Genomic DNA, 23,197 nt, shown 5'->3' on the forward strand with positions numbered 1-23,197 from the left:
AAATTAGAACCACCTATGTCTGTCACAGTTTCAGTTCAATAGTTGCACAAACAATGGTCATATATGCTTATATAGTTTCTCTCTCAAACAAACTAACTGAAAGTAAAAGAACCTTTTGAACAGGTATGACAGACATCTTGTATTAATGGACCTCTCTGCTTCACGTGAAAACTTCAACTATAAGCACTACAGGTCTGGTATGGGGAGTTTTTATGTGGGTAATTGATAGAAACATACAAATTCCACAATAGTCTTGCCCTTTCCAATGGCTCTGATCTCCTACGGCCCTATAATACTCTGAGATATCTGGACTCCAATTCTGGCCATTTGATTTTAAGAGCTTCAGGTACTGAAAAGGGATCGGAATAGCAAAAGCAAATGTTGGTCAAAGGCAGGGAATTAACAAAGGGAAACAAAACATTGGCAAAGACATTAAACAAATATTTTGTATTTGTCTAAGCATATCAAAGAGAGTGAGCAACACTTGAAAGGGGCAAAAGGAAGTAAGGGGCATAAAACAATTAATAACACAGGAGGAATAATACCAGCCAAACTAATAGGAATAAAGTCTGACAAATCCCTTGACCCTGATGGCTTGCAACCAAGAGCTATAGAGTCTTAGAGTCATAGAGTTGTATAGCATAGGCCCTTTGGCCCACCATGTCCATGCCAACTATCATGTGTATCTATATTAATCCCACTTGCCTGCATTAATTCCATATCCCTCTATGCTCTGCTCATTCAAGTACCTGTCCAGATGCCTCTTAAATATTGTTACATTTCCTGCCTCCACCACCTCATAACTCAAGTCAGTGCATCATTTGTGATCTTCCAACATTCCCCAGATTCCAGACATGTTCACTGGATTAGAAAACAGCAAATGCACCACTATGATTCAAGGAATTCGTGAGATAGAAACCAGGTCAGTTGGACGAATATCTACCATCAGGAAAATTCTGGAATCTATTATAAAGGAAATCATAAAGGAGCACTTAGAAAGATCATAACATGACCAGACAGGGTCAATATGGTTTTATGAAATGGAAATCATGTTTGAGGATACAGATAACAGAGTACGTAAAGAAACAGCAGTGGTTGTGCTGTGTTCAGAATTCCAAAAGGTATTTGAATATAGGCACTCATGTAGTTTGCACCTCTAGGATGCACGCTTAGCCCACTGCTCTACTCTCTCTGCACTCATGACTGTGTGGCTAAGCACAGCTCAAACGCCATCCATAAATTCACAATTGACACCACTGTTGTAGGTAAAATCTTAGATGGCAATGAGGAGGCGTACAGGAGTGAGATGGATTGGCTAGTTGAGTGGTGTCGCAACAACAACCTTGCACAATGCCAGCAAGACCAAGAAATTGATTGTGGGCTTCAGGAAAGGGAATTCAGGAGAACACACACCAGTCCTATTTGCGGGGTCAGCAGTGGAAAGGGTGAGCAGCTTCAAGTTCCCGGATGTCAAGGTTTCCGAGGATCTATCCTGGGCCCAACACATTGATGCAATCAAGAAGAAGGCACACCAGCAGTTCTACTTCTTTAGGAGTTTGAGGAGATTTGGTATGTCACCAAAGACGCTTGCTAATTTCCATAGACATACGGTGCAGAGCATTCTGACTGGTCGCATCACACCTGGTATGGAGGCTCCAACGTACAGGATTGCAAGAGGCTGCAGAGGGTTGTAGACTCAGCCAGCTCCATCATGGGCACAAACCTTCCCACCATTGAGGACATCTTCAAGAGGTAGTGCCTCAAGAAGGCAGCATCCATCATTAAGGACCCTCACCATCTGGGACATGCCCTCTTCTCGTTAATACCATCAGGGAGGAGGTACAGGAGCCTGAAGACCCACACGCAATGATTCAGGAGCAGCTTCTTCCCCTACATCATCAAATTTCTGAACAGTCCATGAACCCCTGAACACTACCTCATCATTCCTTCTTTTTTGGACTATTTATTTATTTTGTAATTTTTTTAATAAAACACTTCCATTCAGTTACTTGGATTTCCAATTGCTTGTCATTTTAATTCTCATCTCACTCCCATTCTGACCTCTCTGTCTTTGGTCTCCCAATGCTGTTCCAACAAAGCGTAGCATAAGTTCAAGAAACAGCATTTCATCTTCCAACTTTGCACATTACAGCCCTCAGGACTCAACAATGAATTAAATATTCACAGATAACCAGCCTTTCCAGTTTGTGATAGAAATAACCAGTTCCAATGAAAGGTCATCAGCCTGGTAAGTCTGCTTCTCTCTCTGCAGGTTTCCCCTGAGCTGCTGAGTATTTGCAACATTTCCTGCTTCATTTAAGTTTTATTCCACCATCTGCAGTTTTATTTTGTTTTCAAGGAGGTTTGTTTTGATTGAAGCAGATGTGGTGATACCAAAGGAAGGACACTAAGCTCGCAGAGTGAGAACACCACGGATCAACAGCAGGCCCCTAAGGAACCGCAAACACTTAGGACTAGATCAAGGACTATCCAGCAGGCCAGGTACCTTGAGGACTTTGTGCCAAAGTAAAGCATGCAAATGAAGTACAGTAAATGCTGGAAACACTCAGCAGGTCAAGCGGCATCTGCGGAAAGAGAGACAGTTAACCTTTCAGATTGGAGACCCTTCATCTGAACATAAATCACGTAGAGATTGGACAGTTATTTAGATTTTTTGTTTTTATTCCTTTGTCTTTCATTATTAAAGGAGGGAGGTAATATATATGGTTAATGTCATGTTGGGGGAGTACCCCTCTCACTTGATACAGACATCAACCTGTGTATCTGCAAAGTTACCACAACTTCTTCCAGATCTATTAAAGGGGTGTGGCTGAATGACAACCTCATGTTATTGATCGTATGTCATTGTTCACAAAGTACTCTATAGGAGCAAGACCTGGACTCAAGCTCTCCATTTAAGAGCAGAGACTGAACAGATTCCGTTGGGCTGCCTGGAACAAATTCTGATGTTCTGGGCCATGCATTGATCCTAAGTGTGTAAATGCTGCTGAGGAAATAACATTTTCAATTAGAGTCATAGGGTCATACAGCACAGAAACAGGCCCTTCAGCCCAACTGATCACATCTAAGCTAGTCTCATTTACCCGTGTTTGGCCTATATCCCTCTAAACCTTTCCTATCCATGTACATATCCAAGTGCCTTTTAAATGTTGTTAATGTACCTGCCTTAACCACTTCCCCGGCAGCTCATTCCATACACTCCTGTGGTTGCAAGGGAAAATGCCATGAGAAGTGAAGTGGTTGCTGGAGAAGGATGAGTGGACCAGGGAGTCGTGAAGGGAGGCTGAAAAGAGAGGAGATAAGATAAGATATCTTTATTAATCACATGTACATCAAAACACACAGTGAAATGCATCTTTTGCATAGAGTGTTCTGGAGGCAGCCTGCAAGTGTCGCCACACTTCCGGCACCAACATAGCATGCTCACAACTTCCTAACCTGTACGTCTTTGGAATGTGGGAGGAAACCGGAGCACCTGGAGGAAACCCACGCAGACATGGGGAGAACGTATAAACTCCTTACAGACAGTGGCCGGAATTGTACCTGGGTCACTGGCGCTGTAATAGCATTATGCTAACCACTAGATGTGTCTGGCAGGGAAGTCTGTGGGGCTGTAATGGACATTGGTTACTAACCTATCTGCAGAAATGGAAATAGGTTAGCAACAGAAAAGGAATGAATGAGTTAGAGATCCTACATGTGAAAATGAGACAGAATGGAAAATGGAAATTTTCAAGTTCTGTATGAGGTCAAGAAGTAATATAACCAATGTACCAGGAAAAGAGTTAAGGTCCTGATTAAAATTGAAACAAAGAAGTTCCATGTAGAGATAGGCATAGCCTGAGCCCATGCAAGTTCCAATGACTACACCTTTGACCTAGAGATAGTGATTGGAGTTAAAATTGTTCAATATGAGAACTTCAACTCGGTGGAGGGGAACTGGTTGTGCCCTGCAGACTATAGAATTAGCATTAATGTTGGACCCCTATCTGTAGGGCACAACATCAAGGCTCTCTAATGGTAATGTTGAAAATGCCTCTTATATTTTCAATACATCACAGGCTGTTCCTCTTCTAGTCATAGTTGTGAAAATTTTAGATTTCAGAATCTAAAAGTATGTACACACAGTCTATTTGTGTTCTTATTTGCTTGCAATTTACAATGATACTGTTCAGCTTCAGTCTTGTTAATGCTCATCCAAAAGTCAATTGGCAAATTTAATGTATGTTATGGGCACCAATTTATTTCATTAGAGCGTGGATCTTTCTTTTAATTTCATTTCATAGTGAGCACGAAAGGAAGGTTTCCTTATATAGAATATTTCAAGTCACTTACAGAACATTCCTAAACGCTATGGAGTACTTTTGAAGTGTAGCTATTGTTTTGCTATAATTTCAAATGTAAAGTTACCATCATACCTATATATTGGCATTTACACACCCAATAAAAATCTCACCCAACTGGTTTTGATGATGAATGACGGGAGTTTTCTGTGACCTGCAGGCCAGAAGTATCCCTCCCCTTGAACAACAATAAAATAACTGATCCAGCAAAAGTCTAACCAACTCCTGAACAAATTCACTGACTCCTAAAACCTAGCAACACCCAAACATACACTAACCTTATGAACCATTTTGTTCTCTGTACCAGTTAATGCATAACAAATGCAGTTATTGGTTAAACCTAATAAAATCATTTGATGGGTCACTGATTAATCCACAAGCTACAGATTTTTGTCACAATAATGTTATGATGTGAAGTTGCTATACCTACCAAATTGATAGGATATGGACAATCTGAAAAGACGAAAAGAGATCTTCTCCTTTCTCTCCTTTAAAACAGTCGACATATAATTTTTTTATGACTGATGCAAATTATTTTAACTTAGTCCACCTGAAATGCTACAGGACCCCTCTCCCTCCCTCTCTTTCTCTTTGTCACGTGTATATATGTTACAGTTGGGATGGTGTTAGAATATGTATTAAGCAAAGCCAAACACCTTGCCTTAAAGCTGGGCAGACGGACCACAGGTTGGAACATAGTGGATTATAGTTGTGTGTACACCCTAAAAAACCTCACTATTGTCTATGAACCCATTAAATTTCATGGCAAAAAGAGACAAACATCTCCCATCCTTGCTCAGCAGTTTGTTGAGCACTCCTCTTAACAAAGAGACTAGCAATGCAGAGAAGGTACTCAGGCTGGTAGACCTCAATGTCCAACACTAAAAGTGGGTCTGTTGCATCAGTATTGAGTGATTGGGCTAAGTCCTGTAAGACAAATCTACAAAACTACTACAGAGAGTGCCAATATGGAGTACTACTTTCACCTTGTCTTCAACAATCCGTCTGTCACACCTGAACCAGGACTAGTTGTGCCTTTGCCAACTATATCTACAACATTGCTGTCCCCCAGATAAAGTAGAAATTTGGCTGATTATATGCTGTCTGCAAAAGCAGAACAAATCCAGTGCAGCTAATTGCCACCCCATTAGTCTGCTTTCAATCAGTGGTAAAGTGATGGTAGGCAGCACTGACAGAGTTTTAAGCAAAACTTGATCACCAGTAACCTGCTGACCGGTGCTCAGTTTGGTTTCTGCCAGAACCAATCAGTTCCAGACCTCATTACAACCTTGACACAAACAGAATCATAGAAAGGTTACAGCATGAAAAGTGACCATTTAGCCCACAGCTCTTACGCAAGAGCAAACCAGCTAAAAAACAATGATCTAAAGATAGACATTTCATCCAAATAAAATAGAATTATACAATACCATGTATGGTCTCAGATGAAATTCCTTCCTGGTGAAAGTCTCAGACCACAGATTGTTTGTGCTTGTGGAAGAGGGTTCTATCTTATGATCACATAATCACTAAAGCATATCCTAAACAACTTTAGTACTTCAGTAAACAACAAGTACTAAAGATCTGTGCGGACCAACTGGCTGGAGTATTTATGGACATATTCAACCTCTCGCTTTTGTGGTCTGAGGTTCCCGCCTGCTTCAAAAAGACATCTATTGTACCGGTGCCCAAGAAGAGCGTGGTGACCTGCCTCAGTGACTACCATCTGGTAGGGCTTACATCAACTGTAATGAAGTGCTTCAAGAGGTTGGTTATGGCACAAATAAACCCCTGCCTCAAAGATGACCTGGATCCCACCCAATTTGCCTACCGCCACAACAGGTCAACGGCAGAGGCGATTTCTCTGGCTCTTCACTCTGCTCTGGACCATCTGGACAACACAGACTCATACATCAGGTTGCTGTTCATCAACTACAGCTCGGTGTTCAACACAATCATCCCATCCAAACTCATCATCAGGCTTCAAGACCTGGGCCTCTGTACCTCCCTCTGCAGCTGGATACTCAACTTCTTCATCGGCAGACCTCAATCAGTGAGGATTGGTAACCATATCTCCTCCTAGCTGATCATCAATACAGGTGCACCTCAAGGCTGTGTGCTTAGCCCTCTGCTCTACTCTCTATAGACATATGACTGTGTGGCTAAGCACAGCTCCAATGCCATCTTCAAATTTGCCGATGACGTTACTGTTGTTGGATGAATCACAGGTGGCGATGAATCAGCTTACCGGAGCGAGATAGGACACCTCGTTGAGTGGTACCCCAACGACAACTTCTCGCTCAATGTCAGCAAAACCAAAGAGCTGATTGTTAACTTCAGGAAGGGGAAGGAGGGCGAACATGTGCCAGTCTACATTGGGGGATCAGTGGTGGAGAGAGGCAGCAGTTTTAAATTCCTGGGTGTTAACATATTGGGTGACCTGTCCTGGGTCCAGCACATAGACACAATCATAAGGAAAGTGCACTAGCGTCTTTACTTTCTTAGGAGCTTAAGTAGATTCAGCTTGTCACCGAACATTCTAACAAACTTCTACAGATGTACTGTTGAAAGTATCCTGACTGGTTACATCATGGTCTGGTACAGCAATTCAAATGCGCAGGAATGTAAGAAACTGCAGAGAGTAGTGGACTCAGCCCAATACAACACAGACATTTCCCTCCCCACCATCGGTATTATCTACAGGAGGCACTGCCAGAAGAAGGTAACATCCGTCATCAAAGATCCCCAGATTCTGGGCCATGCCATCTTCTCCAGCTACCATCCGGCAGGAGGTACAGTGGCTTGAAGTCACACACTACCAGATTCAAGAACAGCTACTTCCATTCAATCATTCAGTTCTTGAACCAACCGGCAAAACCCTAAATCACTTACAGTTTAGCAATACTATGACCACTTTGATCACTTTGCATTAAAATGGACTTTGTGTTTTTTGTTCTATTTGTGTTCTTTCTTGTAAAAATTGTATATAATTCATGATTAATTTATGTTTTGTGTGTTCACTAATGGTTTCAGTTGTATTACAACGCTAAAGCTGCTCCTGGTATTTCTGGTAGCTTTGCTATTAAAGAAAGACATTGTATTTTATGGTGCCTTTCACTTTCCTTTCAGAATATTCCAAAACCCTTTATGATATAAATACTATTGCAGAGTAACTACTCGTGTAACACAAATAAAAATGTGATGAAGATCAAATAACCTACTTATTGTGACACTGATTGTATAACAACCAAGGAACAGTTCAGCTATCATAGATATACTGTAAGATATCTTCACCAGGTGCCCTGGGCTGCCCAGAGATTTTCCTCAAGTGGCGGACAGACTGTGGGTTGAATAGTCCCTCTGGGTGGTAATGGGAGATGTGTTGTCTGCCAGCACATGGGTGGCGCTGGTGATTGTCTGGATCTTCAGGCGTAGGTTCATCTTGGGTTTCTGCAGCTTCTTGGCAGGAAGGAAATCACCATCTCTGAAAGTATGCAGGTTAATCACTTGGTTACGGGTTTATTTTACATTGAACCACCATAAAGAATTCTTTAAAGTGGGAAAATACATTCAGTTGTCCCCCTGCAAAGGTGGTTGGAAGGAAGCCTTTGTGCAGGTATCCCAGGGGAGGTGTTCTGCAGGGACTGAGGAAGGGCCCTTCTGCAGACTGAGGGTGCAGTTCCAGCTCCTGCTGCTGGAGTGGGAAGGTTTGGGATGAATCGTGGGCTGTGTTGGTGCAGCGTCTCCGCTGCAAAGTCTCAGCCACCCCAGTATGGAAGAGCGGAACAGGAAATGCTGTAGTTGCTCTTGTTTTCCCTAAAGCATTAACACTGACCACTCCTGCTCTAAAACCGCGGCGTAGACCCAAAACACTCCTGCTTTAAGTTTTCTTTCGCTTCGTTTTCTTTTGCATGGCTGTGATTCGTTACCATTTTATCCTTTCACAGCTTTTCTGGTCACCACTCTTCGCTCCCAATTTGCCTTTCTTTGACCTTCCTCTTTCACTTTCTGTGCTCTTCTTGTCTTTACATATACAGGGCAGAATTTTTCGCTCTCTCTCTTTAACCATAACTTTCTTGGGTCTAGTCTAATTATTCTGTTCGGTGAATAGCAAATGATCCTGAAGAATGGGAGAAAGGTTTATTTTTAACTCTCAGTGTAAATTCATGCACGTACGCATCTTGTTTCTATCGGAGCCTTTCTCTGGGTCATTGAACATGCAAACTTGTGAAAGTTGGGTGAACACTGTGTTTGGTCAATTTACGAGTGAGTGAGTAGTTGACAGCAGTCATAGCAACCACACCTCAGATTTTTGTCGCCCTGAACTGCAAATGTATTTTGTTTATTGGTGGTTTGAGATTGGAGAGAAAAACTTTGTCATACAGATTTGGCGAACAATGAAACGAGGCAATAATCAACTAAAAAGAAGAAAGCACAGGAATTAATCGTTGACAAAGAAAATTAACCAATTTAATGTAGCTCGCAGATTCAACTGTCTCTGGGTAGATACCAAACAAGTCATGTTTAATACAAGACCGTGTGTTATAAAGACATTTGTTAAAGATGCCTGCCTTTAGGAAAGTTCTTATCTTGTTATGCTGCCTGTTATTTCCCTCTCAGTTTATTGTCCACGCACTGCAACTTGGCAAAGTTGGCTAAGTTATTAAGATGTCCAGATTCCTTTTATTGCTGCAAAATTAAAATAAAAGTACTGAACATTTCTTTCCATCCTACTTTACATCCCTTGTCATTTTCTGCTTTAATTTACTGCATATCAAATCTAATTTAATGGGCTATCCCAATGAAAATCTCAGTACATTTTCACTTCAGGGATTTTTAATCCCCATTACAAGTTTAAATTTGGGATCTCTTGTCACTATCTGACTTAATGTGTTTTAGTGGTCACAAAATCACTGTGTAGCTTTTCCCTATTTACTAAATCATAAAATGTCCAATGAAAAGCATAAAAGCAGAAAAAAAACTTAAGAACTATTTTTCGTTTTAAATTGTGTTTATCATGTGCAGGATCCTAAATTGGACATTGTCAGGTATGTCATCTTCACCCGACCCTACTGATGCAAGGACAGAGCCTCAAAAGACTACTGGTTATAAAAGTCCAGGACTGAGGGGAATACGAACCACCAGCCTTTTCCGAGCTGTTAATCCTGAGCTCTTCATCAAACCTGTAAGGGAATTTTCACTTAAATTTGGATATTACTGTTTTTAAATCGATATGATATTCTGTGTGGATGATTTGGGAGCAAAGGCAATAAAAGAGCAGGCTCCCATTATGTAAATTCAAAACTCTGAGATGTCTGTTCCTATATTTTCAATTGTAAAGCATTTCAGATATTGTAAATCTGAAATGAAAATAGAAAATGTTGGAAATGCTCAAAAAGTTAAGCACTGACTGTATAGAACAAAAGGGAATTAATATTTCATCAGAACTGAGGAAACTTAGAAATGAAACAAGTTTTAAATTGCAGGGAAAGCGATGATGGGCAGAGAGAACAAAAGGGAAGGTCTTTGATAGGATGGAGACCAGGAGAGATTGAATGGCACAGGTGGTGGCACATCTTCAAAGCTATTTCTTTTCTAACTTTTCCCAGTTCTGATGAAGATCATTGACCTGAGCCATTATTTATTTTCTCCCCCCACTGATGATGCCTGACCTGCTCTGTGTTTTCTGCAAGTTCTGTTTTTATTTAGTGTTTTTTAATCTTTTAGTTCTCTTCCACCAGCAGCTGAATTCCATCAGTTGACAAGCTTTGTCTACGTTCTGCCCTTCGCAACACTGAAACAGCTGATGAATGTGGGTATCGCTGTATCATATCCTGCTGGCTGTTCACAGAGTGTTTTTGGCTGAGTGGTTCAGGCCATACTGGTTGTGGCTGCCATGTTGGCTATTAAAGGATGTAGGCTTGGTGTCTTAGATACAAAGACTGAAGGCATGAATCCCTCCTCTCAGTGCTGGTTGTAAGAACTGATGTGAAATGAGTTTGACCACCAAATTTTCACCTCAATCCTTTAACCACATTGCCCAAAGCACTGTTTGTCACTGTTTGGTGTGGAAAATAGAAACATTTCTCTGTGGTGTGGAAATAGGTCTCCTCTGATGGTTGAATCAAAAGGTACTGTAGGTGCTGTGCAAAAGGAGCTTGTACCCTAACTCATGATACTTCTGGCGCTTGGTGCCACCAGCAAGTGTTTGACTTGTTCTTAGTGCAATGAGCTCATAATCCAAGAGATTTGTTTCAACAGAAAGAATGACTTGGTATCTTCAGGCGTCTTACCAAGGGAATCATTCTATAAAATGCAGTGATAAGAGAATGTTGTCAAATAATGTTTTGTGCATTATAATTAATAATATTTTCCACTATAAGGGATTCCAATCATTTTTAGAAACTAATCTCTGCCTTTCTGTTCATGCAACAGAATAAACCAGTGATGGCTTTTGGACTACTGACCATAACGCTTTGTGTGAGTTATATTGCTTATTTGAATGCCACAACAGAAAACAAAGATTTATATGAAGCAGTTGATAGCGAAGGAACAAGATACACAAGGCGAAAGACATCAAAGTGGGAATGAAATATGAAGGAGATCAGTACATAAAATTGCAGCCAAAGAATTGCTGAAATATTTATTCCAGGGTTGGACTGTAATGTTGCATAGGTAAAAATGTTTGCATCATGATCAAGACACTTCAGTATCATGCTGAGTGTACGCTTTCCTAGTTGCCTCTTAAGTGCTTGGATTCTCCATTATTCACATTACCCTCTTAATATCTGCATATATTTTAATTTGCAGTAATTTGTTCACCATCTGCAACATCTGTGAGATGGAGTATAGCTGCAACAATAAGAGCAACTGAATCCTACCTAAAATTTAACAAGCTTTTTCCTACTCAGAGTGTTTGTTGTTGTTTGACCATTATGCTTCCCTCTCTGCAATCAAAGTGGTACAGACAAACATGATTATGTGAAGACAGATTAGACATAGCAACAGGAGTAGGGATTAATTCCCTGAAGCCTCTTCTGCCATTTGGTGAGGTCATATAACCATCTCTGTGTATCTGTATTTTGCACTTATTCTACGATACCTTTGATTAATAAAAATCTGTCAATCCCAGGTTTAAAAAGAACATTTGACTCAACATCAATTGCTGCTCATGGAAGAGAATTCCAAACTTCAGCCATCCACTGTTGTGGAAGTGTTTCCTAAGCTCACTCCTGAAAGGCCTGGTTCAATTAAACCAGCCCCCTAATTCTAGATACTTTCCATTTAGCCTATCCTTTCCCACTTAATATCCTGAAAATCCCACTTAAATTATAGGAGATGTGTCCATTCTATTGTCTGTGTCTCTCCGATCAAATGGGAGTTTAGCTGTCAGCATTAATACATATCATTACAGGTTAGCCATTATGAAAAGCTCCATCTAGCAGGTGGGTGAAGAACTGCTGAAACTTGCTCCTAAACAGTAATCAAGTAGAAGTGGAATTAAACCAGTTAGAGAGGCAGGGTTTGATTTTTAAGTTGCCTTCCAATTTCCAATGCATTTTTCTGGGACTTTTGCCTTTCAAATTGTTTGCAAATTTTATTGATAGCCAGTATTTACTACGTTCTCAAATCCAAGTTCACTGTGCCAAATATAGCAATAGGATGGTGACAATCAGGTTCAAAAGAAGAAACTCCCAGTAAGGAAATTCACAATGTGTTCATCAACATCTGAAAAGAAAACCAGACTTTGGCATTACTGTTGCAAGCCTTTTATTGAAGCTGACCAACTTCTGAACTCACTGAATCTGCCTGTTTTGAGGATTGCTATGCCATGTTCAATACTGTATGTGTATCTTGCTCCAGAATTCTTCATCATGTAAGTTGTGGATTTCACAGAATGCTTCTGTGCTGCCATAAAGAGTTATGTAAAACCATGACTATGATATCAAATGTACTGATTATGAGAACACAGTACCTGAGATTCTGTGTCTGGATAAAATACTGCCATTTTTTCACTTGCATACATTATATGGATCAGTTGTACAAATTTGCACGTAGAAATCTACTGCAGTTTTATTTTAAATTCCTATTTGGTGGTAATAAAAAGATTCGCTGTTCACTGAGGGCAGAATTCTATATTACTTTGAATGTAAGCTCAGGAGGAATGGTGATTTACTTATAAAAGCAGATTTTTTTTATTCTGGAGGTGAGATTAAAGACTGAGTTCAAATAATGATTTATTGTAATTTCAGAGAGTGAAACTTGTGATGACAATTGTACCATTGTAACCTATCCAATAAAATAGTTTAAAAGATGCACCTATGTCTGACATAGTCTTTAATGGTTGCAGTGAACAACAGTTGAGGTTGAAGTTCACTCAGCTGTGCACTGCAGTCCTTCTGTGGATCACTGAGTTCCTTGCAGCTACCTGACTTTGTACTCTAAAACCCATTCTGTAATCTTACCATTTCCCTCAATGGGCTTTCTGTGTCACCTAACACCTTTTTTGGCTAGAGTAAGTCTGGCCTCTATGTTTCTGTTTAGTGCAGTAGGATTTTTTTAAATTCATTTTTTCAGTATCTGGGCATCTCTAGCAAGGTCCACATTTCTGGCCCATCCCCAGTTGTTCTTGAGAAGGCAATAGTGTGCCATCTTGAACTGCTGCAGTCCTACTGTAACAGAACACCTAAGGATGGTACAATGGCACAGTGGTTAATGCTAGCTGCCTCAAGCTCCAGATACCATTTTTCACACAGAAGGTGGTGCATATATGCAATGAGCTGCCAGAGGAAGCTGTAGACACGGGTACAATAAAGACTTTTGGACAGGTACATAGATAGGAAACGTTTTAAGAAATATGGGCCAAAAGCAGGCAAATGGACTAGCTCAAGTAGGCAACATAGTTGGTATAGACGTGTTGGGCCAAAGGGCCTGTTCCGGTGCTGTGTAGCGGTTAGCATAACGCTATTACAATGCCAGCGACCCGGGTTCAATTCTGTCTGTCTGTCTATCTGTCTGTCTATTTATTTTATCTATCTTATCTATGACTCGATGAACCAGAGTTTGATCATAGCCTCTGTGAGGAGTTTGCATATTCTCACTGTGACTGCATGGGTTTCCCCAGGTGCTCTGGTTTCCTTTAATTATCCCAAAGACAATTGGCTTTTCTAAATTGTCTCTAGTGTAGGTGAGTGGCAGGAAAATCTGGACAGAGAGGGAAGTGGGGAGGGACTCATGGGTATATGAAGGGCAAAAAAAGGGATCAGTGTGATTATTCGCATGGATGGGAGGTCTTGGGGCTTATTTGAGTGTTTGGCTATTTCAGGAGGCCGTTAAGAGTCAGCCAATCACATGTTTAAGTTCTGAGTCGCATTACAGGCCAGACTGGGTAAAGATGGAAGATTACTTCCCCTGAAGGATATTAGTAAACAAGAAGAATTTTTGTGACACTCCAGTAGGTTGGTCATTTACTGTAACTAATGTTTATTATTTATTTCATTCAGTGTTAACTAAATTCTGCAGATCCCATGGTGAAATTTGAATTCACATTCTAAAGAATGGTCATTGCTTTTTGATTACCACTGTATTTGCTGAATTTTATTTTGCTTCATTTTTAAAACTATTAAATAGAGATTATTAAAGAGAGGAGTTTATCACAATTGAGTTCCCATCATTGGGTATTACTTGCTTTTAAATACAATGTATGGTTCTCATGTCGCTAGTTAAAGGACACTGTAATCTCTTACAGTTTATTGAGAAACTGCTTTTAATGAAGTACCTGCTTGACTCATTTACTAGCATATTATACTTCTGATGCAGGAAGATGTACATTCAGATAAGAACCAGGAATTCGAGTTTAGATTATAGGCTGATCAATACTTCCATGAAGAATTGCCATATTTTTGGGAGTCCGGTCATTTAGTTGAGGTGTTAAACTGAAGGTCTGTCTGTTTAGATAAATCTCAAAGTTCCCATCACTCTATTTGAAGAAGACCTGGCTTTCCTGGATTCCTCACCAACATTCATTCAACAACTAATACCGGAAGAAGAAAATAATTATTAAATTTATATTTCTTATGGCTGTAACAGGGTCAAGTTGTCAACTGCATTTGCCTACAGACAGTAACAGCAGTTCAGAAGTGGATTTATTGATTGTAAAGATCCTTGGCTCCAATAAGATTATCACATCAAGGCAAATTGTTTATTCAGTTGCAGAAAATAGTCCAGCACATTTTGCCACCTCTGGCACTAAATTCACACCAAAAAATACTGTAGTCATTATACTATCACAATGAGAAGAAGCACAATATACGGTGAGTGTATAGTTTGGGGATTTGACCAGGACCCCACCTTATGCTGGACAAAATTGATGGGCTCTACATTAAAGCGCTGCAATGCAATGCAATTTACTTGTGTTTGTCTACATTTCCATAGGTGCCGCTAAATGAAAAGTTTAATGCCTTTGAAATCAGATGGATCATTGATAGAACTGTCCCCAAAGGTGCTCTGCAGGTACTTAGGTCACTAGGTCCCTGTGTTACAGTGGCTTAACACAGCCTGTTCAATTCAGACCAGGCCATTAGCCCAGAGTCTATGACTCAGTAGTACAACCATCTGTGTTCACACCTACTCAAAATATACTCACCAATACAAAGCTTCAAACTGAATGCTCTTAAGGAATCCATGGAAAAGCAAAACCATTCATGACCACTAGAGGGGGGAAAAGTGTTAATTTTTCAGAAGTTTTAATTCCCACATGAAGAATGGGGGCTATGAAACATTCTGCTGACCTGAAATAAAACCAAACACTGCGCACTGTGCCTCTTACTGTTCTAGTATAATAACAGCAGTATCTTTGGTGTGATTGTGTTACCTACCAATGATAAGGTTATAAGGGACTGGTAGAGAGAGAAGCTGAGCTAATGTTTCAATAATCTCTCAAACTCCCCTTCTTGCTGAGAGCAGCTTTATCTGATGCTGTGTGGCAATTGCTTCAGCTGCAGCAGTGGGCTTAACATGAATCCTATGTGGGATTATCAAGCATCACAGTTTGTCATCTTCCCTGATCCCCTTTTCCCCCTCTTACTCCCTTCTCTGCCCTCACCAATCCCTCTCAAGCTCCCTCCTTCCCTCTTCCTCACTGTCCCTCCACATCCACATAGTTCTTCCCCTCCCTTTTTGCTTCCCTCTCTCATCTCTCTCTCTCTCCTTTAGCCTATTTCATCATTCTCCTCTATCTACTTTGCTTCTCCTGGTCCTGGAACTTCTTTTGGTCCAACCATGGAGACGCCATGGGCAAGAAAGCACACCAACACCTCTGCTTCCTCAGAAGGCTATGGAAATTCAGCATGTCCCCATTGACCCTCATCAATTTTTATAGATGCACCAGAGAAAGCAACCTAACCAGATGCATCACATCTTGGTATGGCAACTGCTCTGTCCTAGACTGCAATAAACTGCAGAGAGTTGTGGACACAGCTCAGCACATCATGAAAACCAGCCTCACCTCCATGGACTCTGTCTGTACTTCTTGCTCCCTTGGAAAAGCAGCCAACCCTTCCCACCCCGGACATTCTCTCTTCTTCCCCCTTCCATCGGGCAGAAGATACAAAAGCTTGGAAACGTACCACCAGACTCAAGGACAGCTTCTATCCTGCTGTTATAAGACCATTGAACAGACCTCTTGTATCATAAAGATGAACTCCTGACCTCACAATCTACCTCGTCATGGCCCTTGCACCTTACTATCTACCTGCACTGCACTTCCTCTGTAGCTGTAACACTATATTCTGCATTCTGTTACTGCTTTACCCTTGCACTACCTCAATGTGCTTATGTTGTGAAATAATCTGTAAAGATGGCATGCAAAACAAAGTTTTTTTTACTGTATCCAATTACCAATTCTCCCTTTTCAACTTCAGCCCTTCTCCCTTCTCCCCTATTCCCCAACTGCCTCCATCCCTCCCACCCTCATTACCTCCCTCACACTTACTTTCTGAATCTATTTCAATCTCTTCCCATCGGTCCGTCCTTCCTCACTGTCCCCTCAATCTCTTCCTTCCCCCACTTCTTCCTCCCCATCACTCCCTCATACCCGGATCTTCACTCCTCACTCTCCTCTCTCCCCTCACTCTCCCCTCCCCATCACTCCTTCACCCTCTCCTCCCATGTTTTCAATACCTCTCTCCCTCTATCTCCCTCCCTCACACTCCCTTCTTCATACCCTTCTGCGCTCTTTCCCACATTACTGCCACTCCTCCTGCCCCACATTTCTCCATAATCTCTCTTTTCCATTACTTCTTCCTATCCTCCCTCTCCCCTCAATCTCTTCATCACTCCTGTCCCTCCCCCATTCTCCCTTCAGTCACTATCTTTCCCTTTGCTGCCCTCCGTCCTCCCTTCCCTACCTTCTTCCCCCTCACTCGCCCCTCTCACTTTTCCCTGCCTTATCTTCCCCTCACTTTCTCTCTCATTCTCTCCCTCATTCACTCCCACCCTCCTTCCAGCCTCATTCTTTACCTTCCCTCCCTCCCCTCCTCACTCTCTCCCCTCCATCTCTTCCCTCCCTCATTCCTTTCTCTTCTTCTCCCTTCCCCTTCTCTTCCCTCCCTCTCTCCCTCCGTCTCTTCCCTCCCTTTCCCTCTCTCCCTCCATCTCTTCCCCTCTTCCTTTCCCTCTCTCTCCCTCCACCTCTTCCCTCCCTTTCCCTCTCTCCCTCCATCCCTTCCCTCCCTTTCCCTCTCTCCCTCCATCTCTTCCCCTCTTCCTTTCCCTCTCTCTCCCTCCACCTCTTCCTTCCCTTTCCCTCTCTCCCTCCACCTCTTCCCCCTTCCTTTCCCTCTCTCTCTCCATCTCTTCCCTCCCTTTCCCTCTCTCCCTCCATCTCTTCCCCTCTTCCTTTCCCTCTCTCTCCCTCCCTCTTCCCTCCCTTTCCCTCTCTCCCTCCATCTCTTCCTTTCCCTCTCTCCCTCCATCTCTTCCCCTCTTCCTTTCCCTCTCTCTCCCTCCATCTCTTCCCTCCCTTTCCCTCTCTCCCTCCATCTCTTCCCTCCCTTTCCCTCTCTCCCTCCACCTCTTCCCTCCCTTTCCCTCTCTCTCCCTCCATCTCTTCCCTCCCTTTCCCTCTCTCCCTCCATCTCTTCCCTCCCTTTCCCTCTCTCCCTCCATCTCTTCCCTCCCTTTCCCTCTCCCTCCATCTCTTCCCTCCCTTTCCCTCTCTCCCTCCACCTCTTCCCTCCCTTTCCCTCTCTCTCCCTCCATCTCTTCCCTCCCTTTCCCTCTCTCCCTCCATCTCTTCCCCTCTTCCTTTCCCTCTCTCTCCCTCCACCTCTTCCCTCCCTTTCCCTCTCTCCCTCCATCTCTTCCCTCCCTTTCCCTCTCTCCCTCCATCTCTTCCCTCCCTTTCCCTCTCTCCCTCCACCTCTTCCCCTCTTCCTTTCCCTCTCTCTCCCTCCACCTCTTCCCTCCCTTTCCCTCTCTCCCTCCATCTCTTCCCTCCCTTTCCCTCTCTCCCTCCATCTCTTCCCCTCTTCCTTTCCCTCTCTCTCCCTCCATCTCTTCCCTCCCTTTCCCTCTCTCCCCCCGTCTCTTCCTCATTCCTTTCCCTTGTCCATTTCCCTCCCTCTCTCTTCCTTTCCCCCATACTTTCCACGCCCTCTCCTTTCACTCTCCTCCCCCCCAAAACTCTTCTCCACCCCCTCCCCCTCCGCCCCCCCCCCCCCCCCCATGACCACAGTGATGTCCAGCTCACGATGACAGCGTCACTGTAACCAGTGATGGACTGTAACTCTGGACCCATTTCCATGGTGACCGGACCCGGGTGAAGTTCGTGGGCGGCGGGCGGGGGCGCGTTGAGCGGGTAGAAGCCCCGGCCGGTGGCGTTGGACAGACCTCCCACCACTTGGGGTGAAGGTACTGCAGCTCAGATGGACACTTGGTGCTTCAACGTCAAATCCAGGAAGTCTCTGCTGGTGACACCGGACGGAGGGACGCCGGGACTCCCCACCTGGTACAAGGAGCCGACACACGGCCTGATTCAACAGGACACTCACAAGTGTATTCTCGGTGAGAGCCTGTAACACATTAGCCCCAATGCTTGGGTGCAGACAGAGCGCCTCTGGCGACCAGTGGGATCTCTGTTGGGCTGAAGGTCCCGAAGCTTTGCAATGCTCGGCTGGCCCATTGCGTGGTTCTGGCCATTTGTAGAGTCCCAGACCCAGGCTGTGGGAATGCCAGGGACCCGGGCTGTGGGAACGCATGGTTAACTGACTGACCAAAGTCCAGGCATGGCTCCTAAGCAGATTCCCCAGAGAGCGGGCCCTACAGCCACCTACTCCACATTGGTTTAGAATTTATTTATAATTTATACTCTGTTGTTTGTACCTATATGCAAGCAAGTGTTTCATTGTACCTATTCTTCACCGTACCTGTGCACAAGACAATAAATTCGACTTGACCGTCGCACACCACATAATGGGCACTTCAATAACTTGCTCTAAATGGTGCCTCAAACACATCCATAGCAGTTCACGGAGGTGTGAACAGATAAGCAACAAATCCCGGCCGTAGCAGGAGATGTTGGGCAGATGTCCAGGTACTGAAGCAAAGCAGATCTTAAGGAGCACCCTGAACCCTGGCTGACGGAGAGTGATTCCGAGAGGTTGGTGAGGGAATTCTAGGGCTATGACTGCTAGTTAAGAAGCAATGAAATTCGGGGTGGTGTAAGAGGCCAGGATTAAATAAGTGCTTTTTTTTTGTAGATTTATGGGGCAGAAGATTTCAAAGTAGAGAGGGGCAATCCCATGGAGCAGTTTGTAAATCAGGGTGAGAAATTTAAAGGAAAATCCAAAAAAAACTTCAGATGCTGGAAATCTGAAATAAAGACAGAAAATGCTGGAAACACTCAGCAGGTCAAGCAGCATCTGTGGAGAGAGAAACTGTTATTACAATCATAGAGTTATTATAGCACAGAAGCAGGGTCTTTGGCCCGACTCATCCCCATGGACCGAGCTGCCTATCCTATTTTCCTGCCTTTGGCCCATATCCCTCTTTTCCTTTCCTATTGGTGTACCTGTCCAAATGCTCTTTAAATGCTGGGATTGTATCTGCCTCTACTACCTCCTCTGACAGCTTGTTCCATATACCCACCACCCTCTGTGAAAAACTTGCCCTTAAGATCTCCTTTAAATATTTCCCCTCTCACCTATGTCCTCTAGTTTCAGATTCCACTACCCTTTGTTACGGACTCAGTGAAAGTCCCTTTAAGATAGAGAGTGTGTGTGTATGTGTGTGTGGGGCGTGCTTACGTCAATAGAAGATAAAGGACGTAATGACATTGTTGAAGAAGAAGAAGAAGAAAGAGAGAGAGAGAAGGGAGAGAGACACCAGCCTGCTTGTTTTCTCTATCGATGGATGAGAAACAATAACTGTGTTTGCCACTGAAATCCATGTATGGAAGTTGGAAGTAATCCGGTGGAGTTCACTTTGTTGCTGACCTGTAGAAGGAAACAGGTATTTGTGTGTGGACGACCACGGTTCGGATGCTTTTCGGGGTGAGGAAGTCACTACCGAGTAAACACTGAAGTGTCGTTTGGGTTCCATCGTGGAACATTTGGATTTCGTATGTACTCTCTCTATGTTTTTCTACATCTACATCTTATCTTCAGACAACGGTGGTTGTTGAAGAAGCCCTTGCTCATGTTTCACCTTATGGCTTGCGGAACTGAACTTTAAGAACCATTCCGGAACTGGGAGTTTTGGACTTTGTCACACACACACACGACGAGTTTAGTTTTGGGGTTAACGTTCGAGGTTTAACATTCTTGAATTCTAACATACTAACATATTTTTTTTAACTTTTATTTTACGTATTATCATAAGTAGTGATTAATAAAATAGTTTTTAACACTGAATCATGCTCAGTGTGTTTCTTTTGTTGCTGGTTTGTGACAAAATTGGGGGCTCGTCCGGGATAGTTCCCAAGGTTAACGAGTGTCGTCTGGGATTGTACCCCAGATTGACGAGATTTGTTCGAGATTCAATCCAAAGATTTTTGAGGGAGGTCTGATAAATTCTTTTTAATTGGCTTGTGTGTGTGGAAACCAGCAGCAATGGATATTAAGGCATTTTTGGAGTCACCAACCCAAAAGGGATTGGAGGTGGCTACAGCCGGGGAAGACCGCAGCAGACGCACATGAGTCTTAACAGAAAAAGATTTCTACTGAGATTACTTTCATCTGCCTTGTGAATACCTGCAGAATAGTCAAACTGGCGATGTCAAGGGTACCGAGTCCTCCACCTCCGGCTGAAATGTCAAGTGGGCCTGTGGCAGAGAGCTGGTGCTATACCCAGATAAAAGTCGTGAAGTTCTCCTATATGTGGACGATCAACAATTTCAGTTTTTGCCGGGAGGAAATGGGAGAAGTTATCAAGAGCTCAACTTTCTCATCTGGAGCAAATGATAAATTGAAATGGTGCCTCCGAGTGAACCCTAAGGGTTTAGATGAGGAAAGTAAAGATTACCTATCACTCTACCTGCTGCTAGTCAGCTGTCCAAAAAGTGAAGTCAGAGCAAAATTTAAATTCTCCATTCTGAACGCAAAAGGTGAAGAAACTAAGGCAATGGAAAGCCAAAGGGCATATCGATTTGTGCAAGGAAAAGACTGGGGTTTTAAGAAATTTATTCGAAGAGATTTCCTTTTGGATGAGGCTAATGGACTCCTTCCTGATGACAAGCTCACATTGTTCTGTGAAGTTAGTGTGGTCCAGGATTCGGTGAATATCTCAGGCCAGAACACCATGAATATGGTGAAAGTTCCTGAATGTCGGTTAGCAGACGAGCTTGGAGGATTATGGGAAAACTCTAGGTTTACAGACTGTTGCCTTTGTGTAGCAGGCCAAGAATTTCAAGCACATAAAGCAATTCTCGCAGCTCGTTCCCCGGTCTTCAGTGCTATGTTTGAACATGAAATGGAAGAAAGCAAAAAGAACCGAGTGGAAATTAATGACGTGGAGCCTGAAGTATTTAAGGAGATGATGTGCTTTATTTATACGGGGAAGGCGCCAAATCTTGACAAAATGGCAGATGATTTGCTTGCAGCTGCTGATAAGTATGCTCTGGAACGCTTGAAGGTAATGTGTGAGGATGCTCTTTGCAGCAATTTGTCTGTGGAAAATGCGGCGGAAATTTTAATCCTGGCAGATCTACACAGTGCAGATCAACTCAAAACTCAAGCAGTAGACTTCATAAACTACCATGCATCTGACGTAATGGAAACATCTGGTTGGAAGTCTATGGTCTTGTCCCACCCTCATCTGGTGGCTGAAGCTTACCGGTCACTAGCATCAGCACAATGCCCTTTCCTTGGTCCTCCCCGCAAGCGGCTTAAGCAGTCCTAAAGTGACATTTGAAAATGGAGCAAATCATTTTAACAGCACTGACCCGATCACAATGTTGCACAATGCAATGTATGAAGCTTTCTGACGTGCTTCCTGCCGTGGGAAAGACCGTGCTTGGTGTGCTAATGACCTTTCTGCACTAAGCACTTTGGGGAGAAAAACAAAACACAAAAACTTTTGCTGATTGTCTTTCTCGATGTTAAATGGGAAACATATATCTGTACTAATCTGATAGTCTGTAGTTGTGTAGCGTGATAATTATTAACATTACTAACTCTATGCGCGGTTAAAATTTTCTTGGGAAAATTTTTTTTTTAGGTGGGAGGTGTTACGGACTCAGTGAAAGTCCCTTTAAGATAGAGAGTGTGTGTGTATGTGTGTGTGGGGCGTGCTTACGTCAATAGAAGATAAAGGACGTAATGACATTGTTGAAGAAGAAGAAGAAGAAAGAGAGAGAGAGAAGGGAGAGAGACACCAGCCTGCTTGTTTTCTCTATCGATGGATGAGAAACAATAACTGTGTTTGCCACTGAAATCCATGTATGGAAGTTGGAAGTAATCCGGTGGAGTTCACTTTGTTGCTGACCTGTAGAAGGAAACAGGTATTTGTGTGTGGACGACCACGGTTCGGATGCTTTTCGGGGTGAGGAAGTCACTACCGAGTAAACACTGAAGTGTCGTTTGGGTTCCATCGTGGAACATTTGGATTTCGTATGTACTCTCTCTATGTTTTTCTACATCTACATCTTATCTTCAGACAACGGTGGTTGTTGAAGAAGCCCTTGCTCATGTTTCACCTTATGGCTTGCGGAACTGAACTTTAAGAACCATTCCGGAACTGGGAGTTTTGGACTTTGTCACACACACACACGACGAGTTTAGTTTTGGGGTTAACGTTCGAGGTTTAACATTCTTGAATTCTAACATACTAACATTTTTTTTTTAACTTTTATTTTACGTATTATCATAAGTAGTGATTAATAAAATAGTTTTTAACACTGAATCATGCTCAGTGTGTTTCTTTTGTTGCTGGTTTGTGACACCTTGGAAAAAGACTGTGACGATCTATCCTATCTGCACCCCTCATAATTTTATAAACCTCTACAAGATCAACCCCCAGCCTTCCGCACTCCAGTGATAACAATCCTTGTAAATAAAGCCCTCCATTCTAGGTAACATCTTGGTGAATCTCTTCTGCACTCTTTCTGACGCTACCACATCCTTTCTACAGTGTGCACACAATATTCCAAGTGAGACCTAACCAATGTCTTTGTACAGCTCCAACATGATGTCTCAACTCTTATACTCAATATCCCTGTCTACGAAGACAAACAAACTAAACATCTTCACCACCCTATCCACCTATGTCACATTTTCAGGGAACTATGAATTTTCTCCCCAAGGTCCCTCTATACATTGATGCTTTTAAGGATCCTG

The 23,197-nt window shown here is 42.8% G+C and overlaps 2 protein-coding genes across 5 annotated transcripts; both read left to right on the plus strand.

The window, feature by feature from the left end:
• The first annotated feature begins 7,798 nt into the window (after window positions 1-7,798).
• Window positions 7,799-12,670, plus strand: smim8 (small integral membrane protein 8). Of its 4 annotated transcripts, none has more exons than XM_052024735.1 (3): window positions 7,799-7,854; window positions 9,390-9,549; window positions 10,800-12,670. In XM_052024735.1, exons 2-3 carry the CDS (start codon window positions 9,415-9,417, stop codon window positions 10,953-10,955), a joined length of 291 nt encoding a protein of 96 aa, XP_051880695.1. In that variant the 5' UTR covers window positions 7,799-7,854; window positions 9,390-9,414; the 3' UTR covers window positions 10,956-12,670. The 4 variants fall into 4 exon arrangements, with proteins under 4 accessions (XP_051880695.1, XP_051880696.1, XP_051880694.1 ...); XM_052024736.1 differs by lacking the exon at window positions 7,799-7,854 and adding an exon at window positions 7,870-7,980; XM_052024734.1 differs by lacking the exon at window positions 7,799-7,854 and adding an exon at window positions 8,168-8,630.
• A 6,943-nt stretch (window positions 12,671-19,613) lies between these two features.
• On the plus strand, window positions 19,614-22,091 carry LOC127574811 (speckle-type POZ protein). The gene has a single exon (XM_052024186.1). The coding sequence runs from the start codon at window positions 20,637-20,639 to the stop codon at window positions 21,759-21,761; it is 1,125 nt and encodes a 374-aa protein (XP_051880146.1). The 5' UTR covers window positions 19,614-20,636; the 3' UTR covers window positions 21,762-22,091.
• Window positions 22,092-23,197: the final 1,106 nt, after the last annotated feature.

Source organism: Pristis pectinata, chromosome 10, assembly GCF_009764475.1.
Source record: "Pristis pectinata isolate sPriPec2 chromosome 10, sPriPec2.1.pri, whole genome shotgun sequence".
Classification (NCBI taxonomy): Eukaryota; Metazoa; Chordata; class Chondrichthyes; order Rhinopristiformes; family Pristidae; genus Pristis; species Pristis pectinata.

Coding starts and splice junctions, on each gene's coding strand:
- smim8 (XM_052024735.1), top strand. CDS start 9,415: ATGTCATCTTCACCCGACCCTACTGATGCAAGGACAGAGCCTCAAAAG. Junction 9,550..10,799: donor CTGAGCTCTTCATCAAACCT/GTAAGGGAATTT, acceptor TTCATGCAACAG/AATAAACCAGTGATGGCTTT.
- LOC127574811 (XM_052024186.1), top strand. CDS start 20,637: ATGTCAAGGGTACCGAGTCCTCCACCTCCGGCTGAAATGTCAAGTGGG.